This window comes from Lichenostomus cassidix, chromosome 1Aa, assembly GCF_008360975.1.
Source record: "Lichenostomus cassidix isolate B80296 chromosome 1Aa, HeHo_3.0, whole genome shotgun sequence".
Taxonomy (NCBI): Eukaryota; Metazoa; Chordata; class Aves; order Passeriformes; family Meliphagidae; genus Lichenostomus; species Lichenostomus cassidix.
In genome coordinates, this window is record NC_139480.1 from 33997035 (window position 1) to 34014017 (window position 16983).

Genomic DNA, 16983 nt, shown 5'->3' on the forward strand with positions numbered 1-16983 from the left:
ACTTCCTGCCCTCTCTGCCCCACCACTTTCACATCTGTTGTAGCCCGTCTCTATTCACTTTTCTATTTTAGTAGTTGCTGCAAAGCCAACATGTTTCTTAACTGGACTGGTTTCTTTGTGCTTAGGTTGTAAGGAACCTGTGATGCCTGCAGTAATCTGCGCGCAGATTTGTGATGACTGTAAGCACAGACAAGCAGGGGCCCTGCGTGTGGGGGCCCAGAACGGTGCCTGCCAGGCCTTGTGAGCTTTCTGGCCCTTGCAAGTATAGTACAGCACCTGGCAAATACCAGGGCAAGTCTGCTAAAGGAGAAAGATTAAGAAAGAAGCAGGTATGTGCACAAACATTTTTGTCCCTTAGATTTCTTAAAATAAAGGGAACCTGCTTACAGAAGCCTCCCCTTAACTCTTGGCAGAGATTCTTCAGCTCTCCAGAAGTGACAGTACTTGTGGAGAGAGCTGAGTGAAACATAAACCATTGACAAGCCACTGAAAGCACCCTCTTCCCCATCGCCTCAGATAAATACAGTGCGAGCTCTGTTCTGAGGGATATAAAACATTGACCTTGGATTAAAAAAAAAATGCCCCAAACTCATGTCCTGCTTTCCTTTTTGTAGGAAGAAATTGTTGGAACAAGACTAGGTAAAGAATTTGCTGTTAATTCCAAAGAAGGATGGTTTAACTTGGCAAGATGCTAGTATACTTTTATGTAATTTGACTAGTAGCACACTAAATGGGTGCCAGCCAGATCCAAATTTTATTTAACAAGACAAGAAGTGCTAGCAGAGTCTATGTATTTCCAGATAATTTTTCAAGCATGTAGGTTACATTAAGCAGTCATGAACTGGCATGGAATCAAACATTTTCTGGGAAGTCAACTGCAGCTTCTGGAGGCTGCACTGGTGAGACAGTTCTACTCAAAGAGTGTGCCACCGAAGGCTCTCCACCCTTGTTAAAAAAGTTGTCCTTTGCATAATTCAACCATGCTATGGAGTGTAAATTTTAAAATATCACTTTGAGCCAGATTTCTGTTTATCAGTTAAAGCGAAGCTTAAAAAAGGAGTGCATTTTTAAAGGGATCTGAGCTGGTCCAAGTTGCAAGCTCAAGAAATACCCCGGTGAAATCAGCTGAGTAAAGTTTGCCTCAGCTTCAGATTATATACAAGGCTATAGTGACAGTCTTACAGCCCTGGGTTTTGTTCATGCAAGTTTACCTTTGCAGCTCTTGCAGCTTTTCCTCTTTAGTCAGGCTTTAACTTTTGTCTTTGCTCCTACATGAAAACTTTTTCTGTACAGCTGCCCTTACAGGAAGTCAGTAACAAAAACCAGCAGCAAAGCCTCCAGCTTTTCTCACCATCATTTGAAATGCTGCTTGGCAGTAACGAAACAGTTGTCACAAATTTTGCAGGAAGAAGGCAGCAGTGGTGAGAGCTCCCTGTGCATGTGTGTTTCGTTGATAGTGCAGCCAGGACTCACTGGCAGGCAGGGAAGCCTTCAAGGTGTTGGTGCATTTCAGGTAAGTAAGTTGAGACAAGTGCTGTGGGTTGCTCTAGAGCTGTAGGTCTCAGTAGTGATCACCTTGAACAGTGGCTTCCAGCTGAGCTCGGACACCTCAGCGAGGTGGAGGGGAGAAGAGTGAGCCCATGGGTGAGGAGCAGCAAGTCCATACGTGCTCCGTGCACTCCAGCCTTGGAAAACATCTAAACTCAGTCTTCATCTCTGCTGTGAAGTCTGAGTGGTCCTGGCATGGGAGGAGGAGGAAAGGGAAGAAGTCTGTTTTAGGGAGTGTTCAGTGCTGCACAAAGACAGGTGTCCGTAAAGAATTTTGCTGTTACTTTATCTCCAAGCTTGTGCATGTACTCCTGATGACTACCACGTGGTGTGGTGCTCCCTGGACACCAGCAAGCAAGGGAGAGGTAGAGGTTGGGCAGTGGTGTGAGCACTCTGCCATCTTTGCCAGAAGGGGCAGTTTGAGTGTCAGCAGGGCTCGGCTTCTTGCTCAGTCTTGGCGGCAGGAGGTAGCAATGGTTTCTCGTCGCGCTTGATTTCTATCACCGCCCCGGATCGCTTGCGGGGCTCGGGGGTCTCCTCTGACCATCTCCCCACCCTGCGCACCCCTTTGGCCACTTTGGGTGCATTCCTGCAGGGGTTATGGTCATAGATGACCAGCTTCAGACCAGGGAGGTGAGCTAGGCTGGGGAAGAAGCGGATGGAATTGCGATCCACGTCGATCACCTCCAGGAAGGGCATGTCCAGGAGCACGGGAGGGAACTCGGACAGCAGGTTTCCTGACAGCCAGATGGTGCGCAGCTCCTGCAGGCACTGCAGCTGGGGAGGGAGTGTGCGCAGGGCGTTGGAGCCAGCATGTAGGGTCTTGAGTAGGCTGAGCTCACACACCACCTCAGGCAGGTACTGCAGACAATTGGACTCGATCCAGAGGGTCTTGAGGTTCTGCAGGAGTCGGAGCTCGAGGGGCAGGCTGCAGAGCTTGTTGTTGCCCAGGTAGAGGATACACAGCTGCTTCAGTGTGCACACAACCAGGGGCAGTGCTTTGAAGTTGTTGAAGTCCAGTGCCAAGATCTGAAGGTTTTGCAGCTGCTCCAGCTCAGGGGGCAGATGGTTCAAGTTGTTGTCACTCAGGTACAGCTTAACCAGCTCCCTAAAAGAGCAAATGTGCAGAGGCAGCCGTCTCAGCTGTCTGCCACTCAGATCCACCATTTTATCCACTGGCATCTCTTCTAGGTCTTCTAGGAGGTACTTCTGGCACTTGTTAGAGGGCACAAAAGTAGCTATGGCTTTCAGACTGTTGCCCATCTCAGGATTTTGTTTTGGGATGGCCGGGACTGTGAGGGACAGGCGCCTGCCTCGATCTTCTGCTGTGCACTGGCCTGTTGGTAACTCTGTCATCCCAATATAAGGCTCTGTTTACATGGCACCAGCCATTAATCTCAAGCGCTCTGAAATGTTTCTGATAACTGAATGAGTGTTTGGTGACGGGGATTATAGACAGGGCGACTCAGGGCCCAGGTCTCTGTCTCTCACCCACACTCCTACTTGCTCACTCCCCCCAAAAACATTCCTTCTTGTCTCTTCTTGCACATGGTAAACGTTCTCTGATTTTGCCCCAGTCACCCCAATGCCGCAGCCCCTTGCCTCTTGCTGCAGCTCTGCTGTCTGTGTAGCCAATGCAGGCAGAAGGGATGAGCTTGGGAAAGTAAACACCACATCACACCAAATTTTTAAACTCAGATGTTTAACTTTCATGAAACTTCCATCAGAAATGTCAGATATAATCAAATTGTTGCTTAAAATACCTGTCAAGACTTGACTGACTTTCAAGATGAGTGGCACTTCCTGGGATGTATTTTGAAAGGAGCCAAATACCTGGATTTCAGAGTGTAACTTGCCACCCAGTACTTATCTTAAAGCTTTAACACAAATACTTGGCAAGCTGCTATCTTGAGCTGTTCTTCTATTTATGTTCCTCATTTAATGGTATTTATTATAGCCTCTGGCACACTGTTGACTGTGTAGGGCCTTTTTCATGACATTATGTTTTACTTCTTGTCTGTAGGGCCTTTTTCATTATGTTTTACTCCTTGTCTGAATCCCAATGTAATGTGCTATCACAAACTGCCAAGGCTGTTCTTCATCCGCCTTCCAACTGTGCTACTGCAGTTGTCATGTCTGTACCAAAGCCTGTCAAGAAATGGATTTAATTCCATAAGGATTCTCATTTGTTATGGGTGAAATAAATAGGATGTTGAAAAGTTATGGCTATTTAGATGTGACCGTGTAAACTGTTCTTCTCTCATCAAGATGCATTTGGCTATTCAGTTCTAATTTCTAGGAGCATTCCCATGTATAGGAACCTATAGTTTGACTTGAGCTGCTGCTCTTTCAGGCTTTCCTGGGGGTTCATATTTGTCCCTGCCCATGGCAGGGAGGTTGGAACTACATAATCTTTAAGATTTCCTTCCAAGCCAACCCATCCTATGATTGTCCTACCTGTGTTGGCCATGGCTGTACCATGAACTTTGGATGTGAAAGCTGGCAGAGTGTTTTAAGGTAAAATAACCTTTCCAGCACCTGGCACTTTGATACCTGCAGCTCATTGATGTCATTTTTCATATTTACCATAATTGAGGGAGAATACTTTCTTCGAACAATCTGCCATTGGTTTCGGGGTATTAGGTGCTATACTACCAAAATCCATGACTGCTGAGAGCCATGCACTCTTGAAAAACAAAAGACAGAGCAAACAGAACATTGAGGAAAAGGTACCAGTTAAGGTGGCCTCTGGTTTTCTGGTCGAATCCAGTAATAGATGGCTCTCTGCTATCACTTCCTTTCAAATGTAAAGCAGCTCTTAGCTATCAGTTGGGTATAGGCTACAGGATGTTTACGAGCCTTTTCCCCACAAGAGGAGTGGTGATGCTATGAAATGTATGGAGGGCTTCCCTGTGGGGGGAGAACAACAGAGAGGACACTTGGGAACCGGTATTGCAGCAGGATGGAGAACAGTGAGTGCTAAGACCTGAGTGCCATAAAATAGGTTTTGGATGAAGAAGCTGGGCAGAGTATCAAGCCTGGAGAACAAAGATAATGTCACAGTCATCTGAGGTGGTGCTGTGGAATAGGGAGCCTGGAAGTTCCCTCTATGATGACAGAAAGCAGGACATGCCGTGCATGGCATCCCAGCAGCAAGAGGCCAGTTTGCACAGTATGAGCATCTCCCTCTAAACATTTCTTACTGCTTTGACATTGTGCCCTGTCAGAGGGCCACTGTGGGTAATGTGTCAGCAGGTTGTTGTATTTGTTTTTCATTTCTAAACAGCTGTGGCACTCTCTGAAGGTAAGGGTCCCTCCCCTTAAGGCACTGTAGGCTACAGGTGTGGAAAACCAAATGCATTTGGCATAATTAATAATGAATGTACATCCACAGCAGAGACTCTTAGACAAACCTTTTCAGATAACCCACTAACCATAACAACATAAGAGCATAGGTAAGAATATATTAATAATATAGTTTAGGCATATTTGTTTCAATAATCCACATGTAGACAAATAACTTTGCAATATACCTTATGTCTTTAGATACAGATATGGATTAATTTTTTTTTACTTGAATTATTTCTCCTCAATGGAGCTTTTAAACTGCAGATAACTATTTCTTAGGGATCCTCTGCATTGTAGTTTAATCATTATTCCAGCTTATCAAAAAAAGTCACAATGACCTTTTGTTGCTGCATTTTGTACCTCAATTAGCTAAAATGAATGTCTGCTTGGAACATAGGATGAGATCAGAGAGAATAACCTTTGTGTGTGGATTAATAAAGGACTACACTTGTAATATAATGAGCAATCACATTATTTCTGAGAATCACTCACTCAGTGGAGGCACTAAGGCAAAGCCAGTCCCCACAGAAGACCCAGGTGGTGTTTTAAAAGCCACTTCATGTCTTCAAAGTTATCGTGATGCCCTCCAACATGAACATTAATGACTTCCCAGAAGCATTTGTAGCATTTGAGGAAAAGTTCAAGTGATAAAGGCACTCAGCACAGACATTGTCTCACTCTTGTCAAAGCGACTCTGTCCTACCCAAGGGCATGACATCTGCTCTGCTGTGCATCAGGTGACAGGCGGAGGCTCCTTGAGAAATGCCTTTGTTTCTAGAAGTTCACAAATGGCCACATCTTTGCTCACCATTCTCATTTCCTGCAACCAGCTCCTGCAGCTCAGTGGCTCGTATGACTCTGGGACAGAAAATGTGATTGATCACTGATAACTTGTGTAAAACTTCTAAGTCCAGGAGAAATGGGGCATATTACTCAGAGCTAGATAATTAAAAAAAAACATATTAAAATAGAAATTACTATAAAAATGCATTTTTGAGATTCTATTATTTTTTGAAACAAGATATTGTAATAAAGATGCTGGTGTTTTTTCAGATCCAAAGCTCCGCCTGCAGCTGTGTGATTACATCAGGCGCAGCCTTTGCTGAGTTTTTTTGCTGTTACAGTTTTGGGGGTACATTGGAAAGAGTAAACTATGTATTTCAAAATCCAGGGGAACTAATAAATAGGGCTCTAAACGTATTGATTTTAAGCCTTTCATGCTGCTCCTCAATCAGTCTGACATAGCAAGGGATGTGACTTAAAGGAGCAATTTTGGTTTGCTTTGCATTTCTTTAAAGACTGTGACAGGCATTTAGACCTTTTCTTTGCTCACAAATGCTGTGTGTTTGAGTTTTTCTGCTGTTTTTTCTTGACATTGCTGCTAGAGCAGATGACAACTCCTGCCTCCTCCTTGTCCCTTGACATTCTCTCTTTGCTGTGCTGTTGCACATCTGCTCTCTTTTGGGAGGATTACTTAGTTCCAGTTCACCTTCCCATAGTGAACAGTTTATTTAAAATAAATAGTGTATTGCAAGGAAAAAAAGTGTTTGCTCTTTTCCCACCATCCTACCATAGCCTTTTGAACAAAATGGCTGATCATTCAAATTTAGCTTTAATATATGCTAGGCTGCGGTATCTGGTTGCATACTGCACTTTCTTGTGCAGAGGAAGATTCAAAAAGTTTTGTAAGTAAATTGCAGACTCAGTGCTCAGCTTCCTCCTGGGCAGCTGATGGGTTTGGAGTTGTGCTCTGCCAAATCAGTCTCTTTTTGACACCATTATTTCTCTGCAGGCTTGACTTGAACCCAAGTGTCAGGCAGTTGTGGGATCCACTAACCTCAGGAAACTTGCAGGAAAATAAATCCACGAGAGCTCTTCCAAATGTCCTGCTGAAATGTGTGCAAATTTTTGCTGTTTATTTACTGTATGTTGCAGTATTGTACTATTGTGTTTTTTACTTTGAAGATACATTTTATGGGGTGGCAGTCACATTTATGTTTAAACTGGAGCTGTCCCATAAGTATGGAATTAAACTTCAGCTGTTGGAGAGTGACTTGTCACAAGCCCATCAAATGTCTGTCTGCTTAGCCCTGCTGAAATGTCTCCGTGCAGAAGTGAAATTGTTATGTTTTATGTCCTCTTTCTCTGTATTGAACAATTCTGAGCAACCTCTCACTAAAGCAAGCTTGAAAAGCAGGAAGTCCTTGGACTGCTTCCTCTTTCTCATGCTAACAGGAGCCAATCTCACCCCATGTATTATATTTATGTAAAAGACATTAAGGATTATTAGTGAAATGTCTGTTTGGTCTAGACTGTGCCCTGGTTATCTGTGCCTGTGTAGCTCCACTGGACACCACTATTTGCACAAACCAGCGGTTAGTCTGAGAGTAAATCAATCAGTTTTCTGCCAAAGCGCTGACCTCCTGTGATTGATTGACCTGGCAAACAGCCTTCAGCTGACAACAGGCCATAAAAAAGGGACTTCTGAGAAAAGGAGTGTCATTAGACTCTCAACTGCTTGGAGCCATGAGGGTGATACTGTTGGCCGTGGTTTACATCCCATTCATCATGGCTGTGGAACGGTAAGAAAACACATCTGGCATCACTGGCACATGTCTCCACTGGCTTCATGGGTTGACCTGTGCTTGTTGCTACTTGAGATCTCAAAAGAAACATTTTTTTAAGAAAAAAGAGTATATGAGAGTTCTAGAAAAGACAATCAGTTATTCTTTTGTGTGTTTATTTTATTTGCATAGAATCCCCTTGATTCGATTCAAATCTATCAAGAAACAGCTGAAGGAAAAGGGAGAATTAGAGGAATTTTGGAGGAATCACCACCCTGATGTTTTTGCCCGGAGGTATCTGCATTGCTTCCCTGCAGATATTGCTTTATCAGTAGGAACTGCTTCAGAAAGGCTGTATGATTACATGAATGTAAGTACAGTTTTGGTAATGCAATCATTAAGACTCATCATTCTATTGAAGGCAGATTTTTTCCCCAGTACTTTTCAAATCTAGTTTGTCAATGAAATTATAGGGCTTAAGGTGTCTCATTGCTCTATGCTATAAATATTAGATCATACAAAACCAGTTTGCAATCTACAAAATAAAGCATGTCTAGATCTAGGATAGCATGGGACCTGGGTAGAAAGCTGATGTAGACTAGCAGTGGTAGTCCTGTGACAAGTTTTAGTTTTGTACAGACCTGTATTGGACTCAGTTGGGTCCCCAAAGAAATATGGGAGGTTTGCCTGCATCAGTCTTGGTGAAAAGTCTAAGGACTTTTCATAGCAGAATCTGAATTACTTAGTTTAGTCATATTCTATTTACCAGACACTTGGATGCTTCTGTGTTATAAAAAAATCCTCCAAATCTCATTTATTTGATCAGGGGTAGTCATAAATCAGTGATAACAAAGACCTAAGTAGAGTTTTTTATTGTTCTGCTTTTATTTCTTGAACTTGGTATGTATTAAACATTGGAGACTGACCTGGTAGAATTTACTGTGTAAACAAAAAATGGAAAAATATTAGTTTCACTGGATCTCAGACAGGCAAGTCAGCAGATCTACCCTTTTGTAAGCTGTCTTTCCTGGTTTTAGCATTTTGTCCACTTGGATGGTCTCAGTTTTCTGTTTTATTTGGTTCTTCTGCTGTGCTTATCTCAAAGAAAACTAAGCAGCAGAAATGCTGTGAAATCATCTGAACAGGGAACGGAATCGAAGGGAAAGCCAAATTAATTCAGCAAGAACTTACTGACACTTGAAGGCCATAAAGAAATATGTGAAGAAAAAAGGACACTGAAACATTTCAACCTGCTTTAAAGCTTATTTCCAAGAGGGATAAGTCTCAAAACAAAAAAGCAAAACCCACTTCCCCAGCATATTCAGGTAGTGCCAAGAATAGTTTTATTGCAGTGTGTATGAAGGTTTTATTGCAGTATGCATATGGGTTTTCTGGTTGAAGGTTTTTTTTTTGTTTTTTTTAAATGAACATCCCTTAGGTTTGTTTAATACAGGAAGAAATAGAATCCTACTGTATAGTTGGATATTCTCTGAAATGGCATGCTTGTTTGCCTTTTCAAGATAATCTCATTCAGACCGTAAATTCTGGGGTCAGAAACGTCAGTGTATTAATTAACAAGTATGCACTTGAAGGTACATACTCAAATACTTGTATTGCTGAACCAAGTTTGGCATTAGCTATTGCTTTTCTATCTGTGGTTGAATTCCAGAAATGCCTCTTCCTAAAAATAGGTCTCTTAATGCTGAATTGCTCTTCCAGAGCCAGATAGGAGCACTTAGACACTTGTATACAGGATTTGGATAAGCACTTCACTGTAGCATTCACGTGTTCACAGATTATCTCAGTCTCAGTTGGTATCCAGGGATGGTCAGTGGTTTCTTCATCCACTGGATGAACTTTGTTCAGTGTATCAGGAGCAGTTTGTGCAATACAATACTTTTTGACTTGCTGTAATAGCTGCTAATTACAAAGGAAAAAGGGCAGCCACATATGACAGCATTTGTGCCATTGGTTGGAGCCTTCTAAAGCTGGCAGAAGCAGGTCATGCTGACTTTTCAACACTGATTTCTTATTGACATCAGTAAGGAACACTGTGTGGTCATGTGAAAGTTTCTTCTTGGGGATGACCTTGCCACCTCTGCAGCCAGCGAGAGGATTTGTTGACTCCATAGGGAATGCAACTGAATGTTTGCTTAAAAGGCTTTAAAAATTCCACACCGTTGTGCATTCAGCTGGAGTGAAACCTGCTGCCTGAAGCCACTCGTGGGACCAGACACACTTCCGTGTGATGCGCATTTACATTTAAATGGAATTGCCCAGAACCCCGTGAGAAAGCATTGTGTGATGCTCCCAGGCAGGCCTCTTCCTCAGGAGCAGGTGGCTGGAGGCAGCCTGGGGCTGAGCGGGTTGTTCCTCCCGCAGGCGCAGTACTACGGGGTTGTGAACGTCGGGACACCGCCCCAGAGGTTCACCGTCGTGTTTGACACTGGCTCCTCCAACTTCTGGGTGCCTTCTGCCTACTGCATCAGCGAGGCCTGCAGTAAGAAATGTTATTCTCCCTGATGCTTCTCTTGTCTTGAGTCCAGAGATCTTGCCCACTTCTCCTTTCCCAAGAAGCTCCCCTGCTGCAGGGATCTGGAAGGGGAGGATTTGGAGCATCCCTCAGGGCTGCTCTCCTCTCCCCAGTTTGCCCCTCTGTCTCTGCCTCACGTCACCCTGCAGCCAGGGCAAGTGCCAGCTGCAGCTGCCCAGAGTCTCTCTGCACTATGAGGTAAAAGGCATGAAAATAGACTTGGGAGACCTACCAACAGAGGTGGAAATGCCCATTTTTTTCTAATTTTTCTTTAAAATGCAAAACTGCCTCTCAGGTACAGAAGAACTGGGGTGTCTGCAGGGGAACTGAGGTGCCTGCAGCACTTTTTCAACACTTTTCTCATGAGAGAAGAAAAAATCTGGCTCTCCTACATCTCATCTGGTTCTGCACTGGGGAGTGGGTGCATTGCCAGGACCTCCCCTCATTATAGACTGTCATTTTTTTGTGTAGGGGTGCATCAGAAATTTAAGTCCTTCAAGTCAGATTCGTATGAGCACGGAGGGGAAGCCTTCTCCCTGCAGTATGGCTCGGGACAGCTTCTGGGCATTGCTGGCAAAGACACGCTGCAGGTAAGTGTCCACCTAAAATGGGTGTTAGCCTCCCCATCAAGAGTTTTCAGGGCAGCTCAGATACTGGCCTTGCCCTGAAAACCTTGCCTGGTTTAGTCAAGTGCAGGGTGAGGTCCCGCCGAGCCAGGTGCTGAGAGGTCTGGGTGCTGCTCCAGTTTTTACCAACACAAATGCCTCAGATTTTATTTTTCATTTCGGCTTGTCTTCTTGGATCCTGTCCTGGGCTTATGAACAAGCAGCCATATAATTAAGACATTCTAAGTAATTGGTGCAGCCTACCTGCCAAATGGGTACATGCTATATTGATGCAAGTCACACAAAGATATCCTGGCTTTTAAAATGGAATGAATCCATTGTATGGATCAGAAATATGGCTAATTTCTTGTTGTTTATGATGTCATTACTTTCAGTTGTAGTTTTTCTTTGCTTGGCTGTTTGTTGCTTATTTTTTTTACCAAACAGATAAGTAACATCTCCATCAGGGGACAGGACTTCGGCGAGTCGGTGTTTGAGCCAGGAGCAACTTTTGTCCTTGCCCACTTTGATGGTGTACTGGGCTTAGGCTACCCCGCCTTAGCAGTGGGCAATGCTCTGCCAGTGTTTGACAGCATCATGAACCAAAACCTGGTAGAGGAGCCGGTCTTCTCTTTCTACCTGAAAAGGTCTGTCTTTAAAATGACTCTGCCAAAAAAAGTAAATATACTTTAAATGTTGATAGAAGCAACTGTGCATCTGTATAAAGCTTCAACTCTAGAAAGAAATTTCCCCCATTTTTTTTTGATTCTTGGTGGTGGTTTTTTTCCAATTTGACGCTGAAAATTATGGCCTGAAAAGAAAAATGTTATGGAGAGGACCATGACTTTTTGGACAGAGATTTATTCTTGTTGAAGCTGGTCATAAAGAAAAGAGAAGTTCCCACCTCCGACTGGCCATGTCTGTTGCCAGAGGTTTTCCTCTGGCCCGTGGAGATGAACAGAAATACTGGGCTACACCCAAATAGCCACATTTCAGAAAAATATTGTTCCCTAATCTGGACCCAGCTGCAACTCCACCTATTTCTCTAGTGTTCATTCTGAGCTGAGAGTAGCAACTGGCTCAGCCTGCTCCTGATGCCTACCTTGGTATCTACAGTAAGTCTTCTCAGAGGTTGTTTGGAGGGTCTGAGTTGGCACTTATGTAGTGATAATTTAGGAATAATGCCTTTCAGCCATCCACATCCGAATTTAGAAAGGGCTGTGATTTGTCTTTTGCTTTTTGAGTGTAATCTCATTGGTGCATGCTAGCATACTCCCATGTGTGTTAACCTGTTTTCTGCTTTTAGAGGAGATGACACAGAGAATGGTGGTGAGTTGATTCTGGGTGGGATAGACCATTCTCTATACAAGGGTTCCATCCACTGGGTCCCAGTCACTGAGAAAAGCTACTGGCAAATACACATGAACAAGTAAGTATGTATGCATGTATGTATGTAAAAAAACGTGGTGGAATTTACCTCCCTAGGTAAACTCATAGATACAGAAACACCTGCTGATATAAGTGCAGGAGGACTCAGCTGCAGGGTTTAACCTTCATGACTCTCAAAGAGGGGTTCACCAGGATGAGTCTGGGGTTTGTTAGTTCTCTAAATCTGCTGTGACATGGGTAGCTGGTTTCTGGGAGAGCATATTTGTGTGTTTCAGTATGATACACCAGTGGTCGAGTTGAGTCTTGGTGGACTGTTCAGTTAAAAGGTTAAGGCACCCAGGAATGGAATCTAGCTCTGGGTCCCCCTCTCCTCTTTCCTGCTAACTTTGGTGGAAGTTCCTTTGTTCCGCCTCTAGCACACTGCCTAAATTGATGAGAACACATACCTGTGGGTGAATAATGAGAATACCTGTGGGTGAGGACAAATTCATCAGAAGGCAGCAAATGATTATGGTTGTAGGAATCCCAAGGGAGAAAAGTGGGTCCACAGACATTCTTGTCTTTAGCAAAGCTTGGCAGCCGCTTTTAATCATAGAATCACAGAATCATTAAGGTTGGAAAAGATCTTTAAGGTTATTGATTACAACTGTCAACCCTAAGTGGATCACTAAACCATGTCCTCAAGTGCCACATTCACACATCTTTTGAACACTTCCAAGGATGGTGACCCTACCACTTCTTTGGGCAGCCTATTCCAATGCTTTACAATCCCTTCTGTGAAGAACTTCTTCCTAATATCCAATTAAACCTACCCTGGTGCAACTTGAGGTTATTTCCTCTTGTCCTGTCACTTGTCTGGGATTAACTTCAGTCAGTACGCTGATACTTCAGCTAGCAATAAAATGGTGTTTCAGACACAGTGTATATGCCATTTGCTTAAAGATGCTTTTTTTTTTTTCACTTGCAGTATAAAGATCCAGGGCCGGGTGGCATTTTGCTCCCATGGCTGCGAAGCCATTGTTGACTCAGGCACTTCTCTTATCACTGGCCCCTCTTCACAAATCAGGAGATTGCAGGAGTATATCGGGGCAAGTCCATCAAATACTGGAGAGGTAAAAACTGTACAGCCAGGAAACGGCTAGAGAGGAAGAGAATGTGATATTTGATGCAAAGAGCTTATAGGGTTGGATAATAACCAAAGTAATTGCTTAGACAGGTGCCAGTGTAAGCCTTGTTTCCAGGACAGCACTGAACTCTGAGCCAAACTGCTTTTGATCTATATGCCTTGCCCCAGCCCTCCTCCCAAATGTTCTCCTCTTCAATAGTGGTGTGTAAGGAAATAATGGGGACATCTGTTTGAGAAATCGATCTATACCTTGCATGAGAGATAATTTTCTCTTGGAAGCTAAGAAGATTTTCAAGATCCCCAGCTATAGCTGTTGGCTCCCCAAAGCCAGGAGGGATTTGGTGCTGATGGCCAGCTATGTCAGCATCAAATGGAAAGGGAATGGTATTTTAACGACAGCCCCACAGTGGCTTCACTGACAGGACCTCTCACTGTCAGCTTGCAGTGGAGAAGTTGGTATCGTGCCAGAGCTCCTGGGGGGGATGCACATCAGTGTCACTCACAAAGCTGGCTCCTGGCAGATGAGTCAGAGCATGCAGGACAAGGCTTGCTGTCTCTTACTCTCCTTCTGAACTTTATTCCTCTGACCCTTTGCTAGTTTTCCTTTTTCCCCTGCTGCTGTCTCCTACATACCCCTTGCTGACTCTCCTCACCACTCTTTCCTGTTCCTCCAGGAAAATAGCAGCTTATTTCTACCATGCCTTATTGCTGGCCCTTGGCTGACTCCCACTGGTCATTAGCACATTGCCACAGCTTCAGTGCCCAAGGACAGCTGCCATGTATGGCTTTTGTTAACCTGCATTTCACAGAATATTCCAAAATGGAAGGGACCCACAAGGATCATCAAGTCCAAATCTCAAGTGAATGGCCCATGGAGGGGTCAAACCTGTGACCTTGGTGTTATTAGCACCATGCTCCAACCAACTGAGCTAATCTCAATTTGTCTTCATCCTGACCCAAAACTGCTCTTGGAAGAAAATTAAGAGTGTTACAAGTGCCCAGTGCACTCACAAAGAGCAAAGACAAAAGTGGACTCTTAATCCACCTTCATTTGTAAGAGGAAGACTTGGAATGAAATCTATATAACTCCTGATGCTCCTAATTCTTTCTCAGTTAAACCTTTAACTTTGATTTTGTTCAAATTTTTAGGTACATGCCAACGAGTATGCTTTAATAACAAGTTCATTTTATAGTGGTTCATGCTAACATGGAACATAGATAAAATACATATTTCTGATGTACCTATGCTAGCCTAAAAGAAACAAAAATTGGATCATTGCCATATAAGTTTTTAGACACCAGTGCTGACGTAAGAACACTCCACTGGCATATCAGATTCTGCAAAAAAGCATCCTGAAAATAAGACTTTCTATGACTGATTTTTAGCAATCATAGACAGACTCAGGATTGTGGCTCAAATTTATCCCAGTAAAAGTGAATGTATCCATCCATGATTTTACCAGAACTTTTATCTCTTTTCAGCAAGGATTGATTTGTTCTGGATGTACTATTCTGTAATAGCTATGTAAAAGAATAATGTCTCACTTCTTGTATCCTACAAATCATTTTACTAGGTGGTTTTTTTTTTTTTTTTTACTCTTGTCCTCTGTATCCCATGGTTTACTTTGTTCTAATGGTATGACAGCTGCTAAGTGTATGCAAGATGTAGTGTTATGTTTTCATAAAACAGATTGAAAAAGAGCAAAAAGCAGATTCTTCCTTCTAGGAAGCCTCTAAAACAATGACTTTAAACACTACAGCTTACAGTGAAGATCCCTTTGGGACTTGGAGCATTCTGTATTGCCATTTCACCCACCAGTTGTTTACTGAAATAACTAGAAAGGCCAGGAAATTATCTTCTGTGTTACTGTAAGGGAATGTATTACTTATAGAAATTAATGACCATGCCAGAGTTTAGCCCTTCTACTTGTTAAATCCTACTCCAGGGCTTAGTATAAGTATATGGTGTTATATCCCTCACTAGCTTATTTTTTCCTGAAGTGATGGCATTATGGGAGGACCTGGGGTGAACTGCAGCCATAGGGTGCTTCCTCTGTGGCTGGAGCAGCTCCCTCTACCCTGTCAAGGCCAGAGCACTGGAGGATTTTGGTCAGCAGACCTTGCTGATGTAGGCTCACTGGGGCTCACACACTTAGTTTTGCTTTTGAGTCGCACAGGGAGGATATCAGAGTCCCCCTTCACCTCCTTCCTTTTGGGACTTGCAAGGATTTTCATGAGCCCTGGATCCCCAGAGACTCTGGTGCAGTAGTCTGGGCTGCTGGGCTGGTTTGACCGAGTACAGGAACTGGAAAGCTGGAGAACAGTGTTAGGCTGTAAGTCAGCCTGATGCTGTTTCTCTGTAATAAATTCACTATTACCTACTCCAAAAGCCTTGGATTCAAAGGGCAGTACTTAAAAAAAGATAAAGCAATCCAGTCTCAGTCAGTGCATTGTGTACAGTTTCTTGTAGACTGCAGAAGATTGTCAAGCTTGCCTCACATAAGCTTCACGATCGGACACCACGAGTACAAGCTGACAGCAGAGCAGTACATCATAAAGGTGCGTATCTGCAGCTTCCCTGCTCCCTGTGCCTCACTCCCTGAGCTGGGGATGGAGCTGGCTGCTGCAGGGACATGTGCTTTCCCTTCCAGGAGTCTATTGATGACCAAACCTTCTGCATGAGCGGCTTTCAGTCTCTCGACATCCCCACTCGCACTGGCTCACTCTGGATTTTAGGAGATGTCTTCATGTCTGCATTTTACTGCATTTTTGATCGGGGGAATGACAGAGTGGGATTTGCAAAAGCTGTTCACAGGAAGGATTACTATTGAGCCGTAATAGAATTTATTCTCTCTTAAATGTTAATGTAATGATCATCAACACATGTGTGAAGAAGAGCTTTTTCTGAGACTCTGGACCTAAATGCACATTGTGTTGTCCCCCTCCAGGTTTTAAGGGCTTTGCAGTGATCCTTGTCCCAGATGATATAGTTTGGTTAACTATCTAGATGTTTATAATGGAGAAACAATTTTTCCTGAGTAACTGACAGACACTACTGCTCTCAGGATAAAGCAGCAGAACAGCTCAGCACTCAGATTTGCAAAAGATCAGGAAGAATAAAAATGCTGAACTGTGCCAGGCTGACAAGATAGTAGCTATGAGTGGGGCAAACTAATCTTAGTCCTGCCTGGTCTGGCTATCCTTTTTTTATTTCTTGTGTGCTAGTTTCCCCCTCATTTCTTACAGCTTTCTTTTTCATCATTATTTTCCATGGTTTGGGTTTTGTTCAGCTTTGTTTCCTTAGTGCCATGGAAATTGTCTTTAAACTAGCATGCTCCAACCAGATTATATAAAAGGGAATTTGACTGATGCCTGTGTGGCCACTACTTTCGACTACTGTGCCTTGCACAATGTCCTGCTCCTTACATGATTACTTACACCTGCTTTTTCCCTTGAGTTTATCATCCCTAGAAAATTCTTCTCTTTTGGGTGTCAGCATTTGCCATTTGTGCCTTAGGTCAGATGCTGCTTTTAGCACCTGACACCTCTGCCCCTTGGCTGTGTGAGCAGCTGGAGCAGTGTCTATTCACATTACAAAACTCAGACTGCAGCCTGTGCAAAGGGATCCCACAGTGTTCCTTCACCTCACACGAGTTATGGGACCCATGCACCAGCACTACACATCTACTGCCCCTTGCTCAGCCACTTCTTGTCAGCAGTGGCAGCAGTTTCAGAAGAAACAGCCACAGGTAGCTACACCGATTTGGCAAAAGAAAATTCACCCAAATTATACCCATTGGAGTATTTGTTTGGATTGCTAAAGCTCCTACTGCCCCTGTACACTTGAATAAAACTTAACCAAACAAAATT

General features: G+C 43.5%; 2 protein-coding genes across 2 annotated transcripts; one reads left to right on the plus strand and one right to left on the minus strand.

Annotated features, from left to right (window-relative positions):
• Positions 1–680: 680 nt before the first annotated feature.
• On the minus strand, positions 681–2894 carry LRRC10 (leucine rich repeat containing 10). The gene has a single exon (XM_085044789.1). The coding sequence runs from the start codon at positions 2809–2811 to the stop codon at positions 1975–1977; it is 837 nt and encodes a 278-aa protein (XP_084900915.1). The 5' UTR covers positions 2812–2894; the 3' UTR covers positions 681–1974.
• A 1683-nt stretch (positions 2895–4577) lies between these two features.
• LOC146443447 (cathepsin E-like) lies at positions 4578–16983 on the plus strand. Its single transcript, XM_085044782.1, has 10 exons — positions 4578–5003; positions 7310–7478; positions 7653–7830; positions 9843–9960; positions 10465–10583; positions 11046–11245; positions 11905–12027; positions 12955–13099; positions 15574–15672; positions 15765–16983. The coding sequence occupies exons 2-10, from the start codon at positions 7423–7425 to the stop codon at positions 15942–15944; spliced, it is 1218 nt and encodes a 405-aa protein (XP_084900908.1). The 5' UTR covers positions 4578–5003; positions 7310–7422; the 3' UTR covers positions 15945–16983.

Excerpts from the sequence above, each read along its gene's own strand:
- LRRC10 (XM_085044789.1), bottom strand. The coding sequence starts at position 2,811 with ATGGGCAACAGTCTGAAAGCCATAGCTACTTTTGTGCCCTCTAACAAG.
- LOC146443447 (XM_085044782.1), top strand. The coding sequence starts at position 7,423 with ATGAGGGTGATACTGTTGGCCGTGGTTTACATCCCATTCATCATGGCT. Across the intron at positions 11,246-11,904 it reads TTCTCTTTCTACCTGAAAAG|AGGAGATGACACAGAGAATG; the intron begins GTCTGTCTTTAA and ends TTCTGCTTTTAG. Across the intron at positions 12,028-12,954 it reads TGGCAAATACACATGAACAA|TATAAAGATCCAGGGCCGGG; the intron begins GTAAGTATGTAT and ends TTTCACTTGCAG.